Source organism: Coturnix japonica, chromosome 23 (assembly GCF_054131305.1).
Source record: "Coturnix japonica strain WE chromosome 23, WE-NBRP24, whole genome shotgun sequence".
NCBI lineage: Eukaryota > Metazoa > Chordata > Aves > Galliformes > Phasianidae > Coturnix > Coturnix japonica.
The window spans coordinates 2,497,505-2,522,244 of NC_140685.1; the positions used below are offsets into that span (position 1 = coordinate 2,497,505).

General features: G+C 52.0%; 1 protein-coding gene across 6 annotated transcripts in view; it reads right to left on the minus strand.

Moving 5' to 3' along the window:
- Positions 1-286: 286 nt before the first annotated feature.
- The window catches only part of PIK3R5 (phosphoinositide-3-kinase regulatory subunit 5), a 41,203-nt gene continuing 16,749 nt past the window's right edge, over positions 287-24,740 (minus strand). For 2 of the 6 annotated variants that reach the window (XM_015880158.3, XM_085522434.1), the window contains exons 2-19: positions 19,695-19,804; positions 14,703-14,803; positions 13,752-13,820; positions 12,880-13,018; positions 10,912-10,981; positions 9,388-9,562; positions 8,981-9,134; positions 8,424-8,507; positions 6,944-7,697; positions 6,425-6,578; positions 6,175-6,300; positions 5,832-5,957; positions 5,295-5,388; positions 4,441-4,517; positions 4,193-4,286; positions 3,193-3,275; positions 2,852-2,964; positions 287-2,247 (exon numbers count right to left, since the gene is read on the minus strand). In XM_015880158.3, coding sequence (XP_015735644.2) covers positions 2,106-2,247; positions 2,852-2,964; positions 3,193-3,275; positions 4,193-4,286; positions 4,441-4,517; positions 5,295-5,388; positions 5,832-5,957; positions 6,175-6,300; positions 6,425-6,578; positions 6,944-7,697; positions 8,424-8,507; positions 8,981-9,134; positions 9,388-9,562; positions 10,912-10,981; positions 12,880-13,018; positions 13,752-13,820; positions 14,703-14,803; positions 19,695-19,791 — 2,652 coding nt within the window. In that variant the 5' untranslated portion in view covers positions 19,792-19,804 and the 3' untranslated portion in view covers positions 287-2,105. Of the gene's footprint in view, positions 2,248-2,851; positions 2,965-3,192; positions 3,276-4,192; positions 4,287-4,440; positions 4,518-5,294; positions 5,389-5,831; positions 5,958-6,174; positions 6,301-6,424; positions 6,579-6,943; positions 7,698-8,423; positions 8,508-8,980; positions 9,135-9,387; positions 9,563-10,911; positions 10,982-12,879; positions 13,074-13,751; positions 13,821-14,702; positions 14,804-19,694; positions 19,805-24,740 lie in introns of all 6 variants that reach the window. The other 4 variants (XM_085522435.1, XM_015880160.3, XM_015880159.3 and 1 more) reach the window with 4 other exon arrangements.

The window sequence follows — 24,740 nt, forward strand, 5'->3', positions numbered from 1 at the left end:
TCCTTGAATGTTCTTCAAGAAGGGAAAGGCACACACAGGTCTCACACATACGAGCTCTTCAAGCTTCTCCCCTTAATTCAGAACAAAGCTGATGTGGGAGTTACAGCACTGAAACTTGCTTTTGAGCTCAATTTGCTGCTGCAGGTCTCAGTGCTGTGCCCTCTGGGACCCAGCCATGGTGACCCAATGGGCTTTCTCCTGCCCTGCAAAGCACCGGGTGCCCTCTGTGCACAGATACAGAGCTGTGCCTTCCACCTGCTGGGGAACACTGACACAAACACCACGCTTGTACTCGAAATAAATCCTCCTTTAATATCTTACAGTTACTTTAAAAGTCCTTTGAACTCTATTATACAGATCAGCACAAACGTGACACGGGTTTGGTAAGGCTGCACATATATACAAGGACGGCCTGAAGGAACCTTCCACTTCCTTCTTTTCATTTCCAGTAAGCATCAGAGGTCAAGAAATGAGCCAGGATTACAAGTCCCCAGAGGGTGTGCTTGTTTTTCCTCCCTAGTGTGGAAACTCTTCTCCTGTAGTTCTATGGGGCCAGCTGAGACCAAAGAGCTTTGCACCACCGACAGCGGCAGGGATATATTTAGCCACGGATATAGGGCTCACAAATAGCACTGTTTTGACAGGATAAGGTGCTATTTTAATGAATTGAACAACAACTAAAGAAAAAGAACAGCTGTCAAATTTCAGCCCCATTTGAGACAATTGGGAAATGGGAAAAGTCAATGAGAAAACTGGTTTAAATTCTGTTCTGGCTCCTTGGAGCCTATTGGACTTAGAATGCTGAAGTGCTTCCGCCAATGGCACCACATTAGCTGTGCCCAGAGCCCTTAGGATGGAGCCCAGTCTCATTCCAAGTGCAAAGAGCTGCCCAAGCCCCATTTGCTGGAGGACCTGGGGACCCAGATGGAGCAGAGCCCTGCAGCCTCAGCAGGATGGAGGTCCTTTCCTCTTTTCCAGATGCTTCCCAGGGATCACATCCCTGGTGCTGGCATACTCCTAACCTGCAACAGGCAGCATGCTCTTCTGCCAGCTATCGTTATTGCAACCACCAGCCAATGAGAAACAACCTGAGGGCTGTGAAACCAAGCAAGGCACTTCTAGCCTCAATTATTGTTCCTGGGGTCAAAATACTTCTAAAAGCTCCCAGCTATTGCAAATTTCTGTACCTAAGGCCTCATAGAGAGAAGGAAAAGTGGGGAGGAACCTCTCTTTGCAGGGGAAAGGGGATCTCAGAACCTATCGTTGCCTGCAAGCATCACTAGTGTTATTGGTGCTGGGTCCTTCTCTACCAAAGCCACACCCTGAGGTGAGGCAAGGCCATCCTAGCACCTTACTCAGTACTTCCCTCCCTCCTATGAGTGTGAGCATGGTTTCTGCTCTAACTCAAGCACCTATAGAGCATTCAGCCTCTGGGATGTCTCTGGCACTGGTGAGCAGGATGCAAGAGCACCAGCTGAACAGCAGCTCCATCTCCCTCCTGGATGAACTCTGAAACTCTGCAGGAAATGGAAGGTTATCTCCTGCAGGTCCTGGATTTACAGCCAACACATAAGTGTGATGAGCTGCCCATGCCCTGGTATGGCCTATTGCACTGGATTTACTGGAACACAAAGAGCAGTCCATAACTTATGCTGGGCTCTTTCTGGGCCCCAGCTGGGTCATTCTGCACCGTGCTGTTTTTCTGCAAGACACCCATCTCTTATAATTTAAAGCAAACCCTGAGAAAACCCATCCCTATCCCCAGAGAAACATCCCCAGCATTGCCAGCTTGTTGCAAGTATGGCCACAGCACCATTTGCTGGCAGGAAAACATCACTGTCCTTGCCTTGTCCACTCAGTTTGTTGGCAGCCTGGTTCAGCAGGTGGAGATCTCACTTTCCTCCCAGTGAATCTTGAGCTGTACCAGAGCCTGACACTAACATCATTTCCCAAGGATTGGGCTAAGCTCACACCAGGAGCAGTTCAATCACCACACTGTGACTTCAGATCACAGGATGTCTTGGGCAAGAGTGGCTGGTTCCCAGCAGGACAGCTTCGTTTTGGTGTTGGATGCATGTCTGGTCTGATAAGGGCACAGGGTTCTTCTATGGCAGTGCTCCACTGAAGGTGGAAATGGGTAAACACAGGAGAGAATGAAACTCGGAGGGGTCCTGGGGAGTCAAAGAAGACCTTCTCAGTGCGTGGGGATCACTGTCCCTGGGTCTGTAGCACACAGAGATCTCACACCTGCGAGGGAGCGAAAAGAAACCAAGATGTATGTCGGGTGTGTGGCTGAAAATCACAGTCATGGTGTGCAGCGAACAGGAATCAGTGCAGTCTTTAACAGGACTAGAGTTTGAGTGTTAGGGTTCAGGTCCTATTAGCTGGCTTAGGTTGGGATCCATATGGAGCAGAAGGAAATCATGAGTGGGAGATGAATTGTCATGCCAAAGGTGATGGAGAACTCCAGTGAGACTAAGAAGCTGAAGGCTTTGCTCATATACACCTGGTGCTCTCCAAGTCTCCATTTACAATGCATGACTTTCCTCTGACTTATGACTGGTCTTGCTGGAAGAGCTCTTCAAGGAGCTGAACAGTTGACTAGGGGTCACCCTCTAGGCTGTGGCAGTCATAAAAGGTTAAATGCTTTGGGGATATGAGCAGAACCATCCATCCCACATGAACACAACTGCACTACAGAGCTTGAAGCCATGTCATACTTGGGCATCTGGCACAGGTACCCCATGGTGATTGGGACCTTGTCCCTCTTGGTCACCTGTACTTCATGGAGAAGTCCTTACACAAGAGGATGCACCACCCTGGGAGGTCGGTGCCACATTGCAGATCTTACCTGGTTACACTCTGCAGGATCTTCTGCTCATCCTGATCCAGGCACACAGCGAAGGAGGATTGGACACCAATAATCTGGACCTTGTCTACCTTGATCTGGGACACGCTGAGCTGCTGACAGAAAAGGAGTCCGAGTAAAGGATCTGACAGGCTCTGTGTGTTATCCCTATGCAGGGAATGGAACAGGGCATCCCAAAGCTGGGGCTGGTGGCCAACAGGAACTGGATCCCCCAGGGAATTACTGACAGCTCCACAGGTCTCATTCTCTTGCCCTGCTTCCCTCCCAGATGAGTCAGGATGAGCTCCCGTTACCAAATGTAAAAGCCCCTTGACTTAAATTACCTGATTGAAACTCTTTTTGGATTTGGAGTTTTGCCTTTTAACCACCTCTGTCATGGTCAAGTTGAGACACTCTGTCTTTGAGGCTGTAATGAAAAGGGAACTGTTATCACCTGGAGCTCCTGGTAGGAACCAAGCTGGTACCCCTGCCCAACAACACGTCCCAAAGCAAATGGGTCTCAGCAAGACTCCACTCGCAGCGAAATACAGTATAGTTGTAGCTTTCCTACTTGCATGGTAGTAAGGCAATGAATGAGACAGGTTTAATCTTCCAAACACAGCAGCAAAGAGCATTTAAGTATCTTAGCCCCTAAACAGGAGAAAAGCAATGGACCCAGTATCGTGAGCTCTCCCAGCATGGCCCTTCCTGCACTCTGCCTGGAGATGCTCCTGCTTGTCTGGAATTACAGTGACATCCTGTGGCCAAACTGCTGTGTGTGAAAACAGAGACCCCCAGGAGACCAGGTGAATGTGATGGGGTGTTGCTTCTCCATCAGCAAGCTAACAGACTAAAAGTCTTGCTGCCTTTAAAAGCTTCAAAGTCTTATTCATGCCCCCCCCCCCAGGCAACCTGAACAGGAAAAAAAAGGGTAATTTTGAAACAAACCCACATGGCAGGCAGATATCTGAGAGGGCAGGAAGGAAATGGAGCTGCAGTGAGAGCCTGCAGAAGGCTGGATATAGGGCACGGCTGCTGCGATGGCAGGACCCAGTACAAGTTCTTCTTTATTTAGCAAGGTTAACCTCTTCCTAATAGGCAACCCAATGCAATAGATTTCCCCAGCTTGAAGCTAAAGGATAATGGGAAATCAAATGTCCTACAACCCTGGCAAGGTGCTAAGGAGAGCCAAAGGGTGCCCTATCTCTTGCCCCAGGGAACAACAGGCACCTCCCAGGTGTTTTATGCAGTCACACATCCCTGCTTTGCTGTGCCTAGAGGAGCCATTCCACCATTCCCTCCCATTGCTTCCCACCCCGAGCCCCAAAGCCCAGCTGTACCCACCCAGCTCTTCGTACTTCTTGCAGGCTTTGCTGAGGTTAACAGATGTGCAGACCTTCTCAACGTCGTTCCACTGACTCCTTCCACTGATGGCTGTCTGCAGTGACAAAGTGAAGCCTGTGAGAGGCCACGCTTCAGGCTGTAACCCTGCTTCCCACTTCTACTCCATCAGTACCTGTCTCTTTTAGCCCCCTGCTGAGACAACACTGGATTTCTGCCACATCTGTGCAGTGCAATCCCCATGTGCTCACCTTGCTGTAGGCGATCTGTAGTGTTAGTGGGATTGCTTCTCTGTCTCCATCTATGCCCAGCCTTTTGCTGCCCGGACCTGTACAAAACAAGGAGCGAACATCACTGGTTGGCCTTTTCTGCCCAACCTTCAGGGCTATTAGCACAATAAGCAGCCCTGCAAAGAGCAGTGCAGCAGGGCCAGCGCTCTGGGCAGGGCACAAAGCAATAAGAGGATACATGGCTAACCCAGCTCCTGTTTTTCAGGGCATATTTGTGCCCACATCAAATTAACCTTGAAATACTGTGCCTGACACTTTTTAATGGCTTTTTTTTTTTCCTTTTCTTTTTCTGGGTAATTTTTTGCAGATGTTCAGTGTTGTTCCACCAGACAGCCCAAGGGAAGGATCAGTCAGAGAAAGATTGGTGGCTTCCTGAATTACTGGGAATAGGGCTTGGCCTCTGTGGGGGACTGGGGTGGTGGCAGCCTATAGGGGAGGGAGTGCTCTGTGAGCTCTGTTCAAATGGACAAGGAGAGATGTCAGCAAAGCTGCAGGTTAGAAACATGATGAGAAGCTTGGATGCAGTACGATGGTTGGCCAAGAGATGTCCTGCAAGCTGCAGGCTTGAAACTGATTTGCAGCTCATACACTTGGAGAGTTACAGAAGTAAAATGAGCTCTACTCCTGAAGGCGAACACAAGAACCTGAAGCCTGGCTTCAGAGCCCTCCTGCAGCCCACAATGGGGCCAAACCCCTTCCCTTCCCCACACCCTCCCTGCAGCCCTCCTTGGCAGACGTCTCCCAGCCTGGCAGTGTGTGGATGCCCACCCCAAAGCTGCAGAAATGGGGAGAAGGAAGAAGGAACAGTCACAGACCTGACGCCTTGATGGCCCGCGTGGCTGCCGAGTGGCCCAGCTCCAGGGAGTGGATGAAGACTTCAGTCATCTTCTCCCCCCCTATGAAGGTGAGCTGCCAGGAGAGGGGAGATGTGGGGATTAAATGACCTCACAGGGCCATGGAGCTGGAAGATGTAACCCGCCCCTCTCACTCCTTTCTACAGGAAATGGGGCAGTTTGGGCAAATTCAGCTTTCAAAATACACGTTTTGACCACTGCCTTGGGTGGCACTTGACTGGAGAGACTTCCAACAATGTGATCGATCTGCCAGCACTGACTGGAGTCCCTCTTGTGTGGGGCAGAAAGATATTGGGAAGGAAAACTGCTTGTGTCAGTTGACAATGCAAACCCTTGACCCCCAAGCCAGAGTGTCAGCCCAAGTGCTGTGGGTCCATATGCACAGGTCCCCAGGGGAATACAAGGAGACCAAGCTCAGCCCCACCAGCACACAGCCTCCCTGGTGGGCCCCACATTGGTGGTACAGGTAGAAGACCCCTGCTGAGCTCCTGTGCTTACCTCGGTCTGGTAGAGCTGCAGCAGGACGGGGCGCGTGGCAAAGCGGCAGTAGTAGAGGATCATGTCGGCCAGGATGGGCAGCTGCTCCTGGGAGTCCTCCTGGGGCTCAGCCTCAGGCTTGGCAGACTGCAGTGAGGAGGGGAGTCACAACACTGATGGATATGTGGACCTATAGCCCAGCACCACCAGCTCAGGGATGGAAACCCATCTCCTTATCACCAGAACCACCCATTTCCATCCCATGCCCAAGTAACACAGTGTGCTGGGCAGCTTCAGACACAGTGTTCAGCACATGTACCTCAGGGAAGGGGACACCAGGTTCTCCCAGCCAACACGTTTATACCTGACACAGGACATCCATGGGCAGGTTCATCAGCCCCAGGACGTTCCGCTCGTACCATGGGTCCAACATGCCGATGTAGTGGGAGACGTCGTTGGTGCTGCTCTCTGCCCCAGCCAAGGTGGGCTCCTGAAACCAGAGATGGTGGGGTCACCCCAGAGCCCCCAAGCTCTTTTTCCCTGCCTTAGGGCTGGTGGAAGAGACACCAGGGCTGTTGCTACCTGGACTGCTATGGGATGAGCAGGACACGTACCGCCTGCACCGAGGTGCGGAGCTGCAGGTCGCTTGGGGATGGAGGAGGATGCATCAGCAGGGCTGCTGGAAGCAGGCAGCTCCTCTTCACGGGGACATAGAAAAACTGCAGCTTGAAGTACCTTGTCAGTGTAGGGCAGGTGCTCTCCTTCAGCCTAGGAGAAGCGAGGAGAGGGCTGGGTGAGCAAAGCCCTTTGGTACATCCTGGCAAGGCAGGACATGATGTGCAGAATTAAACTCCAGTGGTAGCTGGAGGATCCTGCCTCCTCTCAGCGCAAGGCAGTGATGGAAGGAACACATGGGAAGTGGGCTGGAACACCTGTGTGCCACACTGACTTAATGACAGTGTCCCCACTGGCAGACAAGAGCAGCTGGATGTCCCCCTGCCACACCAGCAGCACTGGACAGCCCTGAAGGCAGCAGCCATCCCACACCAGGACCCTGGTGGCCACAGCAGCAGACCATCAAGGCATGAGCCCCATCACATCCCATAGCCACGTCCCCACGCTGCCCCACTCACCTCAGGTTGCTGTAGGCTCGGGCTACTTTCCCTGAGATGCGGTCGGAGCCGAAGACCACCACACGCATGGTGGCCACTTTAGCATCCTCATCGTAGCTGAGGAAGGGCCGTCGGGGCACGCTGAGCAGCTGTGGGGTCTGTGGGCTCTGCAGCCTCTGTCCCAGCCCGTGCTGGGGCAAGGAGTGAGCGCGCCGGGAGCGTGCCGGGATGCGGGGCTTGGCCTGGGGGTGACACAGGCTCTCAGCACGGCGCAGGGGGAGTGAGCCTGTATCCGGATAGTCCTTCAGGTCTCTCCTCAGGACCAGCTGGCTTTTGCTCTTGAAAAGTTTGTAGATCTTGTTGGTCAGCGTGTGTCTGTATTTGTAGTGGGTCTTCTCCACCTTCAGTTCTGGTCTCCCAACCATGTCCAGAGAGCTCTCGTCGCTGTCCTCTGCGTACCCGCTGTCCATGCAGTCCTTCAGGCTGGAGACAAAAGACCTCAAGGACTTCTTGGAGACCACAGTCAGCTCCGAGATGGAGTCCTTGGAGCTGCTGAAGAGGGACACGCGTGAGTGCTTGGGTCCCTCTTCTGACAGTGCTGAGTACACGGAGCCTTTGGAAATGGAGGAGATGGGGGACAGCAGCGAGTCCCTCTCTGGGGAACAGCCATCTGTTTCCACGTCCTCCTCCTCCTCCTCTTCTTCATCCTCCTCATTCTCTGAGGCCACAGGCTCAACAACGCTGCACTCCTTGCTGAGGACATCATTGAGGACATCTGAAAGGCACAGGAGGGAGATGAGGAATGTGAGCAGGGCACGGACATCCCAGGCAACAGCCCTATGGCAGCATGGCCAGCATTCTCTCTAACCCCACGTGGCTTCAAACAAAGAGCTAAAAACCTCTTCCTGAGCATTTTTATGTTTCCATAAGGTGCCCTGATTTGATGACAAAACAAAACTGGTTTGAGGTCACATTCTGTTTGGGTTCTCTAAAAACAAACAGTGGTTGGGGTTTTGCTTCCTTCCCATGCAGAGTTCCCAACGTACCCTGCATCCTATCTGGGTTAAATCAGAGGAGAAGAGGGATGCAAAGATACTCAAACCCTCAATGGACCATCAGGGAGGTGACAAAGCCCAAGTGAGAGAGCAGGTTCAGCACACTGCAGCCAATGAGCAACGAATGCTTAACATTCATGGAGCCAGAAGAGGTTTTCCAGGAATGGGGAAGCCAAAGAGATCAACTCAGCAAAAAGGGAAGCTGTGCTTCCCCTGAAAAACTGCTGTGGCTGGGTTGAGAGCACAGCAAAACCTGCTCAGCCAGATACTGTGGCCACTCCAGAGAGATGCAGTGTCCAAGGGGTGTTGGGATAGAAAACCCTTCTATGGGTTGGGATAGTTTTTGCTCAGTTTTTGGACAACGTTTTGGCACAGCTGGGCTGTAGCACGTGCTACGCCTTGCAGAGGAGCTTTTCACATGGGTATGGGGACCCCTCTCTACTTACCAAAGTTATCCTGGTCCCAGCTGTAAGTGTAGCAGCGTGATGTAGGGATGGGGATGGGCTGCAGCCTGCAGGGCTGTGCATCTCCTGTGGAGAGAGGAGAGGAGTCAGCTTGTGGGGACCCTCCCTGTGCTGCAATGGTCAGAGCCAGTGGGAGGTGCTGCCCACCCCATGCTGGTGATATGGGCAGTTCGTGTAATGCAGAGAAACAATGCTGTCATTAACCATGAAGTCACATGTGGCTCTCAGTGCCACTGGGTCAAGCAGCAGACATTGCTGCTACAGCTGGTTTTCTGACTGAATGTTCTTGTCTCAGCCACAAAGGCTGGAGATGGTTTATTGTTGGTTGACAAGAACAAACATCTGGCTCATCATGCAGCAATGAAAGAGAAAAAACCAAACCCAGTCCCCTTCTTATTGTGACAGGTTGAAGTTTTGCTCAAAACAGGGTTTCACACTTGCAAGCATAGCTCACAGCACAAGGGGAACCCACCCATGGCTGATGGTGGGATCAAGCTGGCACCGAACCCAGGAAGCAAGAAGAGTTCAGGGCTTCTCACCTGCAACGGTAGGAAGTGCAGCTGCCCCAGCAATGTCCTGCAGAACACTCTGCAGCCGTTCCCTGGCCAGCACAGGGTCACTGCTGGCAGCTGCGATCTCCTGCGCTTCAGCAGCGCTGGTGTAGATCTCAGAGAGCTCTTCCAATGTCTTGGCCTGGGGAGAGGTGGAAGGGAGCACAGGTCTGTAGGGGTGGTCACAAGTCTAAATCACTGCACCTCTCTCCCTCCACTACCCCTCCAAATCATACCCAAATACAACAAGAATGGAGTAGAATAAGTAGAGCCAAAGGAGTAGAGTGCAATTAATATTTTTGCTCTATTTCACATCAGGGGGCTTTCCCTCTCTCCAGTTGGGGATACAGCACCAGAACCCAGACCAGAGAACAGAAGGGAAAGGCCGTGCCTACCTTTAGGTTGTGATGCAGGCTGCCCAAGTCACAGCGGGTGCCGAAGGTGACCTGGTAGAGGTGCTCCAGCAGCAGGATGAGCGTGGCGTGCCGGGGGGGCTCGGTGCTGCTCAGCTTCTCTGCGATGGAGAGGAACTCACTCTGCACCTCAGAGCGGTTCAGCAGCAGCACAGTCCTGGGGACACGGGATGGCAATTAGAGCTGGCAGCGTGGCTGGCACGCTGGTGGACATGCAACCTTAGGTACGCTAGATGGCAGCGTCCCCTCACATGAGCTGCAGCTGTGGCTGTGCAGGAGTGCCAGAGCCATGCTGCTGGGTGTGAGCATGGGTGGGAATCCTCTGTCCTGCATCTCCATGCATCCTTGGCATCATCCCTCCTGCCATATCTGCAATATCACCAGCCCCAGAAGGGCTCCAGACTAGTAGCCATTTGTCTGAACCAGCCATTCAGCATTTATGATGAAGGAGAGGGGAATAGAAAATCAGAAAACATCTTCTTTTGTGAGGTGAACATCACAGCATTGTGGAATCACACAGAATTACAGAATGGCCTGGGTTGGAAGGGACCTCAAGGATCATGAAGGTGTTGTTGCTGGAGAGAAGAGCCACATCTTCCAGCTGGGAAGGGTTTTTGCTCTGGACCACAACATGAATATCAGCAGGCTTTAAATTCCCAAATCCTGGAGAGCATGCAGTCATGTGCTTACATTTATGGACAGTGCACATAACTGAGCAAAACCAGCTCTGAATTAAGGATGGGCCTAAGTACAGCCAGTTCTAGAAAGCTCAGGCAAAGGGCACAAGCTTACAAAAAGCCTGAGGTTCAGCTTGTGTGCAGCCTTGTGCCAAGTTTTCAGGGTTTCATGCAAATGCAGCCACCTCGCTGCAAGCCACAGGTGATTGCACTTGCACTGGCACAGAGCAGGGCAGCTGTAATAGGAAAGCAGCACAACAGCACCAGTGCAGCTGGCTGGGATACTGGTGCAGATCCCAAGCTGTGCAGCATGCATAGGGAAGCCAAAGCAATGGGACAGCCCTCCCATCCCAAGCAGGAGTGGCTGTGCAAGGACTGTCCCTGCAGCCAGGATGGGCACGTACCTCCTGGGCTCATTTCCCTATTTACAAATGAGGTGCCAGGGCAGGAAGAAACATTCAGCCCTCAAGTAAGGTGCAAGGTTTGACTGAACCAGTGAGCCCTGAAATGATGCACTGGCACGAACTTGCTCCTGTTCTGCTTTGGCCTGGTGGCTCAAGCCTTTGCCTTCCATGACTGTTTGCTCCCCACATCCCTGTTTGGGGATAACCAGCACAGGATGCCTGCAGACCCAAATACGTAGTTGCGGAAATGCCACAACCTTCCCCTCCCCTTCCACTGCCCAGCTCTGCCATCCAGCTCTTCTCCCCAGTGACCATCACTACTTTTGGGATGCTGACTGTTGCAACTCCGCTGCTGCTGCTGCAAAAGTAGCAATAGTATAGGATAGTAGAAATGCTGGAGCAAGGCCAGCAGTTCCTGCACTTACACAGTCGAGCTCTGGTAGTTCTTCACGGGCAGCCCCTGCTCCGTTCTCACCAACCTCTGGAAGGAAATCCCTGGAGGGGAGAGCAGAGGACATAAGCAATGGGGGCACCACAGGCTGCCCTGCCCCAGGTGCTGTCTCCTAATGTGTCCTGACCTGGCTGAGCTGTAGCAGGAACAGCAGCAGCAAAAGTCTTTATGGACACAAAGCACAACTTGAATGCAATGGGAATGAACACAGGAACGAGGGAGCAGTGGGAGAAGAACAAGAAGGTGGGAAGGAGGAGCAGTTCCATGTCCAGACCCTTAAAACCACCTTAAATCCACTGCTGCTGCTGTGGATTACACCAGCAGCCTCTGCCCCTTTCTTTATCCTCCCAGTCCTGGATGTCCCTATGGCCAGCAGGTGACAGCCACTGTCCCTCCTTCAGGGACAGAGCCCACTATGGCTCTGGTAGGAATGAGTCCAGTGTGGGCAGCCCATGTCCTCAAGCTGCCTCCCCCATGGTGCTATCAGGATGACATCTGCTGGACCTGAAATCATAGTCCTTGTGACTGGGAGATGACAGCAAAGCCCACCCTACCCCTAAACAGCAGAAGGGTCATACTGGGAAAGATCTTATGGCATCAACAAGATCCAGCACTCTTAGCTCCATGGGCAGCCATATCCCAAGCTTAACTGCTGCTTGACAGCCCCAGAGCTGCACCAACATGGGAGCAGCACCTACAGCCCCCTCAGCTTGCAGCCACATTCAATCCTGCAGAGACATCAGCCCCAGCTTGTAGATAAAAGAGATAAAAGCTATAGCATTCTTGGCAAATATTGACAGCAGCTTGTTCTCAGTTAATATTTACCCCATCTCAATCAAAACTGTTGCTTCAGTCTCTTGTCAGGTCACAGAGGCTGTGAGGTCCTGGCCAGTGTTCCAGCAGAGGACTCACTTCCACTGTCCCTGGCTGCTCTGTGGCAGCCAGCCCCACACACCAACACCTCCCATCAGCTGCTTTGTGCAGTGGTGGGGGAATCCCATTTGTAGGAGGGGAAAAGCCCTTGGATCAAAGTCCCCAGCTCAGCAGACCTGGGCGCTTGTGACAGCATGTTAAGGGCAGAAGGTAGCGACATCCCCAGTGCTGGGGCTTTCCCAGTGGTCTTTATAGCAGGGTCCCAAGTGATGTCACAGCAATAAGTGGCCAAGGAGGAGCTGGGAAGCCTGCAGCTGCAGCACGGGACAAGCATCCCTGTGACCACATCAGCCCTGCTGCTCCTGCTGGAAACCAGGAGCTGTGTGATGGCCCAGACACACCTCTCCAGGTGGCCAGGGTCTCCTTAGAGACTTGCAAAGGGGGTTTTAATGGTGGGCATCCATCCCTGTCTTCCCTTGGCTCATTAAAAGATTAACAATGTGCCCCTTGGGGCTTTGCATGGATGGAAACCTTGTGTTTCACATTCCATCTCCAGACCAGCTGTCTGTATCAAGGACACAGGGTGGTATCACCAGGCCCAGCTGCAGCTCCCATCCCCTTCCAAGCCTTCCCCAGCTCTGCTCAGAGCAGATCACAGCCCTGTGCAAGACAAAAACAAGGGCTGAAATCTGCTCTGTGCAATGACAGCTCTCCATGAGCCACAAAAAGATGGGGAGATTAGGAGAAAAGGCTTTTGAGAAATAATTGGAAGAGCCGCTCCATTGGGAACAACAGGATATCAGCAAAGAGTCCCTAATTAATTGGGGCGCTGCTGCTGCTGCCACTGTTCAACATGCCCAAAGCTGGATCACAAGGCAGCATCCACACCAACCCTGGGCTGAGATCAGATGCTCCCACTACTTTGCCCACAAGGCAGCATCCCAAAAACACATCCCCAAAATCCTGCCATGCTCCTCCACAGAAACCTGGTTGTACTCTCCATGCACTGGGGGGCTTTTGCTCACGACCTGTGTCACATGAGAGCCCATGGCAGGGCAGGAGTGCTCACCTGGCGCCTTGAGCTCATCACTGATGAAGGTGAGCAGCTCACGGAAGACGTTGCAGTAGGGAACAGGCCAGGTGAGGAAGCTGTGGTAGATGCTGGCAGCTTTCAGGAGCAGCTCGGAGTCTGGTGGGATGTGGGGAGCCTGCAGGTATGGGGAGGGCTGGTGAGGAAGGGAGCAAGGAGCTGGTGCTGGAACTCTGCAAAAAGCCCAGGGGGTGATGGATGGGATGGGATGGGATGGGATGGGATGGGATGGGATGGGATGGGATGGGATGGGATGGGATGGGATGGGATGGGATGGGAGGAGGAGCAGATGGGATCAGGGCTCACCCTGTGACACCCCATCCTTTTCCAAGGAAGAGCCAAAGCACCTCACTGGGCACAGCTGCAAAACAGCTTCCTCCCCTGTGCCTCCCCAGGCTCACATGCCACAGCCTATATATAAATTCCCTTTTAACAGCCACAGATCCATGCAGATGAATCACATTGAAAGTCTGTGCTTTTTTCAAGACCTGGCAGCAATGATTTCCTCGGGATAATGATGCATTGTGCTAATAATAATGATAATAAAAAATACTTCCTGTGAATGCTCTGCTCCTTTTCATTAGCATTGTCTGCACAACTCTACGGTGTAAGGAAAAGAATCTGCCTTCTCTGCAGATACTGCCTCCCTTTCTGAATGACCCATCTTTAAATGCAAAGATTAAAAGCGCCAAAGTGCATCTTTGTTTCATCTCCCACAGCTCATGCAACCATTCCTTGCCCTTCATCCCTGCAGATTCGTATGGGATCTTCAGAGAGGAACGGATGGGAGCAGAGTGGGACCTTGCAGATGGCAGCTATTGGGGGGTGGGGAGTGCTGAGTGCAGACTTACATAGAGGACTGCGTAGTAGAAAAGCAGAGCCAGGGGCATCACCAGGTCGTAGTCACACTTCTCCTGCACCTGTAGGAAACAGCAAAAGGGAGAAGGATGAGCATTACCATGGGGGTGCCAAATGTTCCCCCACGAGTGTATATGCTGCCATCCGCAGCAGGTGGGGACGGCTCATCTCCATGGGAAAACCCCCCTAAGACACCCACAGAAGCAGCAGGTAGTGACACACGCTGCCTTTGAGAAGCTGCATTCAACTGAGCTCCTGACCCACTGATGTTCTCGATCCTTGCAAAGCTGCATGAAGTTTTATGCAGGCAGCACAGCCCTGCTTAGGGATTGCAAACGGCAAAGCACAGTGCAAAGCACGCACTTCTGTCCCAACCTCAGCAGGATTATTTCAGCAAGGGATGTAGGGAGGGCTCAAGAACAGGCTTGCAGACACTGCCTCCCTTTGCTTACAAGCATGGCATAAAGTGCAAGAAAAATTTACATACAGCATAACATAATACAACATCATTGTAATGAGATCAGTCCCAGCCACTGAAAACAACTTGTCAATTAAACGGAGTAGCAGCAATCAGGTTAATGTAATAGCAAGGCAGCCTTTCTTCCCTCAGAAATGAAAGGCAGCATTTACCCCATCACATGAACCCCAGGCTTCCTCCCACATCAAGGCATTCCCCAAAGTCCTGCAGCCCCGGGCGGCCCTGAGCGCTCCCACACAGGGCTGGGCATGGCAGCCAATACAATGAGCCCCACTGATGCTTCAGCTGCCCCAGCTCCATCCCTTGCACTGCAGGAAGCTGGGAAGAGCCTCAACAAAATCTCCATCACTTTGGAGCTGCTGGACCAGCACTGCCCACCCTGCATTCCAATGGGGTTTGAACACAACCCTGAGTTGCCCACCAGGACCTGCAAAGCTCCTCCCCACAACCAGCAGACCCCACTCACCTCCCTGGCCTTGCCGAGGATTTTCTCCACCAGGATGAGGTAGTTGCCAGCATCCCTGCTCACCAGCTCCTGCAGGCTCCAGCAGTTCAGGCACAGCCCTGCTGAAAGGGAGACAGAGTACCATGACCAAATGATGCTCACAGGAGGGATGAGCAGCAGGAAGGGGTCAGGGGGAGGTGTTTGACGTCTGGGTCATATTACTATGGGAGAAAAATAATCACAGCCCAAATCTGGACAGATTTAAGCTTTCCAAACAGTGCTTGTCACAGCAGCATCACTTATTACCAAGCTTCTCAGCACTCATGTTGCAGCACGGTGCACCAGAGGCAAAGCTCAGATCCCAGTCTCTCTGAAGCCAAGGGATGATGCTCACTCCCTGAACAGCTTCCCAGGCCCCAAAGCTGCATGGTCAGAGCTCATAGCAGCATCACTGCAGATGGTGAACACATCAGCATCACTGCTAAGCCTACCCAGCATTTATCCCGCCTCCTCAGCACCTACAAACTGTCACAAAATACACATAATCCCATCCAGAGTAGCCAGATATTGAAAGAGAAGTGCAGAAGGAGTTGTAGTTCCTTCTGTCCCTCATGGACAGGTGCTGGGACACCCATGGTTTTCCTGGCTTCATGCCCTGTTTGTAGCTGAATGAACAGGGCAGTTGCCCATTGCAAAGCTTCCCTGCTGCCATGTATCTTTTATTTTCCATAAATCAGTGTTCTCCAATGCAACCTCTTGTTGTGGCACATGACCAGTGAAGGCGTAGCCATAATGGACAGCAATTCAGCTCTGAGTTTTTCTTTCAGACAAGTCAGTACAATGGCACGAAGCCATGTCTCTGCTCCGGAGGACCCCAGCAGACCAAACAATGGTGTCCTAGAGCACAGCATCCTCCAAGGGAACACCCAGCATCTGAGAGATGCAACGTGCCCAGCAGAGCTGAGCAGTGCAGCACCAGCCATGGGGCAAGTGGTTTCCTGCATGAACACGGCTGTGAGCACGAAGGGCAGTGCCAGGCCTGAACCTTTTACTTCCTAGCACAGAGGAGGAAGCAGCAGTGGCTCAGCAGAGAGGTACTGGGATGAGACCCTGGAGATGTGCTGGGCTGAATGCACAGCGAGCTGGGAGCAGCAGAAGGAGGCAGGGACAAGAGCAGGGCTGGAGGGAAGCACCGTGCCAACACAACTTGGGGCTGAGGGCTCTGACCCATTTCTGTGCGCTCTACAGGAAATCTGAGCTAAAGCACAAGGATGCAGCAAGGCTGAGTTAACACTGCTCTGAGCAGAGGAACTCCTGTGAGACTCACAGCCACAGCAAGGTGCTGGGGTGACCCACAGCAAAGCAAACAGAGCCGGGAAGCAGCAAGCTGCAGGGGCTGGGCTCCTCAATTTGGCAACACAGCGGTAACCAAAAACACACCAAAACAGCTGCATCCTTGTTAACAATATTCTCCAGCAGAAAAAGCAGCTCGGAAATCCTGGACACAATAAACAAAGACTGTGCAGCAGAGCATCGGTCAGGACACTGGGTGGGAATTCCCTTTGGTCCGTGCACGCTCCTGGTCACAAGCAGCACCTTTCTGAGCACTGGGAGCAGAGTTCAACCCTGTATGCAGGGAAAAATAAAGGCTCTTTGAGCACTGAAGGTGATGCTCCTCACATGCACAGGTCATGAACAAGAGCCCCAGATGGCATGAATAGCACATGAGCCACCTGCTCTGCAAGTGTCACCTCCATCCCTCAGCAGGTGCCCTGTGGGCAGCCAGGACACAGCTGGGCAATGCGGTGGCATCAGGGAGCTTTTATGAACTGCAGAACAGCACTCGGTTTATGAGCAGAACAGGGACAGGCTGCAGCCAGGTGGGAAACCACATCCAGAAGTTTATTTGCAGCTGCTCGTCCGTCTCAGTGCAGCTCAGCAAATGGACAAGGGGAGGGTGCACATTGAGTGCCCACCGAAAGCTCCAACCAGGCTGTCCTGCACACTGCACATGCTCTTTGACTCACTAGAAGCACATTGCTTGCTATGAGATGCAAAGGAGGCCGGCTATCTGCAGGGAGGGTGCAGCTTGGGGGCACCCTTGTATGATCCTGGAGTCTTGTTCCCCATTATCTCTTTCCCAGTGGAGCTGTGCAAGCACTGGTGGGGGGAGGTAGGAATATATGCCCATAGGAAGTGCTGCAAGCAGAGACCCGGGAGGCTTCGATCTCTATCGAGTTCTGGCCCCGTGGGCGGCCTCGGAAGGATGAGGCTCTATGAGCAGCACTGTCAGCCGCCTCCTCCTGCAGCATCTCCTTCCTGACCTCAGCTGCTGTGGCTTCTGCTTCCCCTGCGTTACTCATAGATGGGGAGAGCATCAAATGGGAATAAATAGATAAATAGGAAAAGAAGAACTTTTGCCCACGGTGGTCAGCACAAGCATCCCGGTGCTGTCAGAACTGATGCAGTTGGAGGGAGAGAAAAGCAGAACCTTGCAGCCCCATTTCCAGGCTCAGAGCCACACAAGTGGAGCCCCACAGCACATCCTGCACTGGGTCCAGCCGTGGTGCTCCCACCCAACCAGGGGGTGAGGAAGGCAGTGATCCCAGCCATGAAACACCATACCAGGCTGTGAGATCAGCTCCAGGGTTACAACCTGTGAGGCTGATAAGCCCACAGTGAGAGCTGGTATTAGTTCAGTTATTAAACCGGAGCACCCCAACAACACGCTGCTCGTCTCTCCCCATGCTGATATTTAGATGACTGCATTCAAGCAGTGCTTTCAGTCTCCCTTCATTAGAGCTGAGCACACCAAAGTGAGCCCTGCTATTGCATCACTGGACACTCATCAGGCTCTCCAGTGACCTCCATCCTTCCTGGCATCAAGCAACCCCACAATAGAGACACAGCACCCACCTCTCCCTGGGACCTTTGGGGCACAGGGTTGCCCTACAGCTTCCCCAGCATCTCCCCACCCATTGCGGTCCTCATCCTCCCTGCAGCCCTTCTCACACCTCTGATTCCCGCAGCAGCCAGACCCAATGCACTCCTCCACCAAACCCTTTTTTGCTCTGCCATTTTGCTCCCTGTAGCACACCAGGACTTTCCTATCATCCCCATCAATGAGGGAAGAAGGCAACCAAGCTGCGTCCAAATGTATCTCCATGAAGGAAAGCACATCACATTTGCTAGCATTTTCCCTCTTGGTTCCCCCCATAAATGCAGCAGTTCAGGAGGGATGCTCAGTTTAGGCCCCTGAGCCCAGCATGTGCTCTGGGATGTAGATCTGCGATGCCAAAGCACTCTCACTTCTGCCCTTTGCTGATTCCACAAACCTCAGCAGCTCAGTCACGAGGGTGAAAACGTCACGTCGGAAGTGATTATTCATCCTCTCCAGAGCAACCTCCTGCAAAGTTACTGTGCAGACATTAACCCCCCAATAATTTAAAGCCGAACAGAACCCCAGCAGTGCTTCAACTCCAATGAGCTGCAGAGTGGAACACCTTATTTTGGTGTATTGCACTGGGGAAAAGGAGGGGAGAGCAAGTCAACTGGGAAACAAAAGTGATATAAGAAGTTGAAAATGAGAAAGGAGAAGGATGCTGCCTGGCTAAGAATGAGACAGAGATTCAAGGAAAATAGGAGGAACAGAGCCCTGCCATAAATAGCAGCACAGCCCTGACACGGGGCAACCATAATAAAATCGGCACTTGTTGCACAACAAAGGCAGGAGAACATGAAAAAATCCCCACTCTGTTTGTGAAAATGAATAGGATATGTTCTATTATGCCCTGTTTTCCCTAAACCACCTTATTGCAATAACAAAGTACTTCCTATTCCGACCGCAAGCGGGTAGGACACGAAGGGGGCAGCACCCAAGTCGGCCTTATCTTTGCTAACGAGCTGGAAACATTACAAAGTGGTTTTTAAAAGGCTGCATCATGCAACCACCAGCGCTGAGGAGCAGGGATTAGTGAGTGACACAGGGACTGATGAGTTGTAATGATGGGAAGAGGTAAGCTCTGCGTGGCACAAAGAGTTGCCCGGGGAAGAGGCATTGCTAAGGGCACAGCCACACTTCCAGGAACCAGGAATGTAGGTCATAATTCAGGGACTGGTGCCCAGAATGTGTGGAGGCCCAAAGGGCTCCTGTGATGGTGATAACTGCATGAAGCAGGCCCTGCAGTGATGCTACAGCTGCAGAGCCAGCATTGCTCCTGTGAGTCCAGCACTCAGCATCAGACAGCAGATGGTTTGCAGCTCCTTCTTGACCCGTGATGGAAAAGCAGAGGGGTGTGCAGAAGAATTGCACAGACACAAAGAAACAACCACTCATGTTCATTTCTTTCATCCCCAGGTGGATACAAGAGTGATTTAATTGCAGCCTGGAAGTGCAAGTAATGAGGATGGGAATTCAAAATGTGATATATAAGAATGGCTTCTGCTCATTGCTGCTCTTCCCTCACCTTTGCCACCTGGAATCCTGTCCCAGTGCTCTGAATGAGGCTCCCATCTTTATGGCCAGCAAGGCATCTGAATCAGATTAAACAGCTGATAGCAGTATCTCAACAGTTGCTTCTGACAATGCAGCAGGGATACGCCCAGAGGTTCTGAGTTCTTTATGCCCCAAAGCATGGTATTCCTGGCCGATTACATAAATGGGCCTTTACTCAGAGTGAATAAAGAACCCTCCTCTTGCCAGTTCATGCATGGGCACCTGGCAGAACACATGGCTGCTCTGCTCAGGGTGCATCTCTGTATGACCTAACCTGACTTGTTCAGCCACTGAGTACAACTTCCTATTGCTATAAGAAGCTCGGAAAGATGGACTGGGTTGGATCCCACCTCTAACTTTGAATGTTGGAAGGGAGAAAAGGACACTCAAACCCCCAGGAGCACCAGCAGGTCTGTCCTGTCCAGGTAGGTCAGCAACAAGAGGGTAAAGCACACAGACACAAAAGAGTCTTTCCCTGTCAAGGCTGCCATGGGACTCACAATCAACAGGTCACCTACCAGCCCATCTGCTGGAGACAGCATCTCTGCTAAGCCCGTGCAGACATCTCTCCAGTGCATGGTAGATCCTGTCCTCTGTGCACGTGGTGTGCTGCATTTTAATTCATCTCCTAAGGGAAGAGAAGGAAGAAGGTTAGCCATTAACTGAGAACAAAGAAGACAGCACGGTGACACTTCTGTAGCCCCTGGTAGAACATCCTGCTGTTACTGCCTCCTGGCACCTTTTCCAACCCCAAAGCCAATGACATTCACTTTTCGTTGTCCTCTTCTCTCCCAGTCCCTTCCAACCATGGCAAAGAAAAGGAGATGCACACATCCATGACCAACCACGAGTGGCTGTAGCACCAAGGCACCCAGCCCAACCCACTGCAGGCGTATCTGCTGCCTCATTGCTTCCGTCTATGGGATAGATAGAGTCTCACTTAATTATTTGTGGGTTAGCCTCCACCAGAGATTGCACTGCAGGGGCTCACAGCTGCAGCACCTTGCAGGGGAAAAGCAATGGCAGACTTCGAGATTCCATTCCTGGCCAGGACAGTCAGACATTTCCCAAAGCTACCCCAACACGTCTGATTTCCTGCTATATGGTCAATACTCGATGCTCAGCAGCCACCTCCCCAACAGCAGGAGCAAAAACTGAGGGATCTCAGCAGAGGGTCCCCCAGTCTGCTAATAAATAGCCCCTCATTGCCACCAATTAGTTCCCCCAGGGCCGAGGCTCTGGTCTCACCACTCACTCATCCCTCAGCACCAAGCAGATGAAAGTGAAGCCATAGGGAAGGACTGACCTTCTGCACGGGAGATCTCTCCTTTGCCCTGAGGAGGCTCCTGCCTTGCCTGCCACTGCCACGGTTTGTTATTACATCTACTAAAGCTTTGCACATCCACAGTGTGAGGAACGCCCGCGAATCGCGCTGCTGCGGTGCTGGGGACTGAATGAGAGCGGAGCAGCACAGCACCTTAGTCATGACTTGTGGTGAAAGCAGTGACTAAGAGCACGGCGTGACTCACCAGCACCGTTCCAACACCCAGCTTGCAGAAATACACCTCCTGCACGTCAGTTTGCTCCAGAGCACAGCTTGGCTCTCAAAGGGAAAGAGCAATGAGGTGAGCCCTGTGCCAGCCCAGCTGCCTCTTCCCAATGCCTCAGCACAGAGCAGGCAGGGAATGTAAGGATGAAAGATGACAAAGATATTATCATTACGTTTTAAACCAGAGAAAACACAGAGCCTTTGTTTTCTTCTCTCTGGTGTGCTATGGACCACACAAGGATTCAACCCAAGGGGTGCTTACAGAGGCATCTTTCATGGGAGAGCACTGCGTGTTCACCACAAGCAAGAGGGAACTTTTCAACCTCTTCTGCTGTTTATTCCCCAAACTCTCCCTTCCTTTCCACCCACACTGGGCAAAATGACACAAGGCAGGGGACAGTTCTGGATGTAATCGGACTTCCCACAGAGCTGGGAAGAAAGCAGGGTTAAGGTCAAGGGTTCAGATCGGTGGGAGGGTGGGTAAGCATTGATTAAAAAAGAAAACTAACAGAAATCTGTCCTCTTCCCCCCACCCCCTCCAGCAGGTCTCCTAGCAGCAGAGCTGGGATCTTGATCTTGATCTCGCTGCAGGCCAGCCAGTCAATGTGAAGTGCTTAGAAGGGATGGCACAGACACTGAAAGCTGTGGTCATGTTTTACAGCACGCCCAGGGTGTCCCAAAACTCTCATCACCAAGGCTGGCCGCTGCCTGGCTCACATCTAAGCAGAGCAGCATGTTGCAGAAGCAGTGGGTTTCCCTGCCTTCTTGCCCTGTGCTCACAGGTTGGAGCCCTGCCCTACAGCATCAACTACAATGGGACTTCAATGAGATGTCCTTAAGACAAGATTGCTTTCCCTTCTCCAGTAGTAAGAGTGAAAGCAGCCTCCCAGCACTGGGCAAGCCGTCATCACTGCTTAAGAGAGAAGTCAATGCTTGGAAACGCTGAGCAGTTTTTCTGCTGTTCCACAGTGACTTGTGGCACAGCTGGGAGGAGAAGGCAAACCTTCAGCTCTCCAACCACACCCCTTATCCTCCATTATGTCCCCCCCAACATCAGCAGTCAGAAGGGGCTGGAATTTTTCACAGCACTTCTAGACCTCATCCAATTGGTGCCCTCTCTGCCTCCCATCACCCTGTCCATGGCTGCTCAGCAGAGACAAACATCTGCCCATAGAAACACCTCCTCCATCATTGCCCCAGCAGAGTGGCAGGAGGAACTGACACAGACCAAGAGCAGAACCAGGAACCACAGCTTGGATCTGGGCACAGGACCTCGCAACAAGAGTACAGTTGGCTCTGTCAGCCTTGCATCACACCAGCAACATTACCACTGTGACAACACTGAAGCCCTCTGGTTTCCTTCAGAACACAGCATTCTTGCCTCATGGCTTTGTTGTGCTTTGGAGAAATGAACAACAGTTTAAGCAATGTCACGAGCACGGGGCAAAGGATCCTGGGGCGCTATGCCAGAGAAAGCCCCTGGGTACCTTCACAGCAGGATAACTCCCTTTCCTGCCCTGATTGCTTTGAGGCTGTTGGCCAAGCATCCCAAGCAGGAAACAGGAAGGAAAAACAAGCGCTTGACCTACGGGAGCAGGTCATGAATACACTGCTCAGGTCCATGGGCAGTGGCAGCGAGTGGAAGGACAGATGTGGACCACCTTGCAAAGCTGCTGACCCATGGGTTAGCACAGTGAGGGACCTCAGCACTTGGCTTGTTGCTGCTGCATGGCTTAGGGCAACTGGGGACAAAAGGGCATCAATTCTGGTGAGGATAAAGGGAAAAAGAGCTTGGGCTGATGCTGTAATAGAAGGAAAAGCACTTAATTGGGAATTAAAGCGGCTGGATTTTAAGCAGAGCTGTTTTTCAGGGCAAGGCCCTCATACTGGCACATTGGCAGGGACCTTGGGCAAGGTCACATCCCTCAAGCAACACTTCAGCCTGCTGCCTCCTTGGAGGGTGCAACAGGAGCAGAGCCACACTGGAGCCATGGGAGTTGTATCCCCATTGCACTGCAGCAGCCGGTGCCCGCATGGTATCTGCTCCACCACCAACAACGTCTGCTTTTCTTAGATTACACTGAGCTTTTGGTTTTAACTATCCTTAGCTTGCAAGATTTTATTGCCACCTCTACCCCGTGCACAGGAACCAAAGATAGAAACTCAGAGCCGAGAGAGGGAGCAGCTGGAGGAAGTCTCTGTAGAAATCAGGGCAAAGGGGGGAGGAACCTGCGAGTCTGAAGGTTCAAACTTCAACCATCATGTATTTACAGCTCAAGTGAGCGCTGTGCATCAAAGAGCAGCAAGATGGAGGTGATAAGATGCTTGTTCGAACCGCACAGAGATGGCATATCAGAAGATCCTGGAGGCAACTGGTTTGACAAACATCCTTTTGGGGTGCTTGTAAAGGACGGCGTACCATGCAAACACCCTGACACCACATTATTTCCTTACAGATCCACAGGTTCCTGTCCTGCTGAGCAAGCACAAAAGCTGCTTTTAGCCCAAGAAGCAACAGCACTCCATGCCACAGTGGGGATGATGACTGACCTTCACTCCTTGGGCTGCAAAACCTCACCTGCAGGGAGCCTCGCTAGCAGAGAAGCAATGGAAGGGCAGTGAAGCTGTGGTTACAGGCTACTCATAGAAGCTGTGGATGCCTCATCCCTGGAAGTGCCCAAGACCAGGCTGCCTGCCCAGAGGGATGGTACTGAGTGCGTTTAAGGTTCCTTCCAAACCAAACCATTCTGTGATGCAATGACATGGAGAATCTTGTCAAAAAACTGGCTGACAACACCCAAACCGAGATCTTACTGAATCCTGGCATAGAAGAACCAATAAAACCAACCACTGATGAGGCCACAGAAGGCAAACGCAAGTGAGATCTGCTTGGGTGTCAGCACCCACATCCCTTCAAACCACCCACACACTCACCCATTACATGTTGGCTTGCCCAGAGCACCACCTCTACTGCTGCCAAGTAAAAGCACAGGCTTGAGAATGATCCCTTGGGTTACTTGAGAAGTGCACCCTGCAGGACTGCCCACCCTCACCCATCAAGCACAGAACTGAACTACTCAGGGCAGCCTACAAACATGAATGACACCAAGGTCCCCATGAAGCAAGGAGCTGAATTACTTAGGGCAGATGACAAACATGAATCACACCAAGCCACCCCCCCCCCCCCCCCCCCCGATGCTATCTGCTGTACTTACACATAGTGAAAGACAACCAACAGGCAAACAAAAAAACAACAGGAAAAAGGATGTACTGCTATCCTCTCCCTCCTTTTCAGGGCTGGAAAGGCAGGCTGAGGAGTGACCAAATGCAAGTGGGGCCACTGATGTGAATACTTGCTGCCATCAGGGTACCAGAGGATGAACCAGAGCAGAAACAGCTTCAAGGAGCAATGCAGACTTGGGGATTTGGTGCTGAGGAAGTAGGATGCACAAAGCAAAGGAGAAAAATCCAGACAGAGCGGTGAACTTGTGATAGAGACATCGAGATAAGGGAGTTTTTGAGACAGCCAAAACCACATAAAGATGAAATAGCTATTGTATTAAACAAGCAACACAGGAAAACATGGAGGCAAGGAGTGTGCAGAACTGCAGCCAGGAATAAACATCCCTCCATCACTGACAAACTCCACCTTTGAGGTTTCTAGATACTGGGATATCACTGGGAAGGACAGGATAGTGCTGAGAGCCCATCAACATCTGGAGCAGCCCATGTCTGAAGGACAGTGATGTCCTGCTGAGCTGCAAAGGCTCATTTCCATCAGCAGTCATGAGAACTGGAAAGCTTACTAAGACATAGAGCTCACAACTTGCTTTCACTGTGCCTGAGAACGGGGCTGAATGAGAGACTCCCACCACAGACAGGGGAAGCACCTAACGTGCAACAGTGGTTTCAGAGACCTTTTAATATTAAAGAGCACCTTCAGAAGGTAGCTAAGCAGATCTGGACTGGATGAGGCAAACCATAGACCCAGACATTAAGTGTTTGCAGAACACTT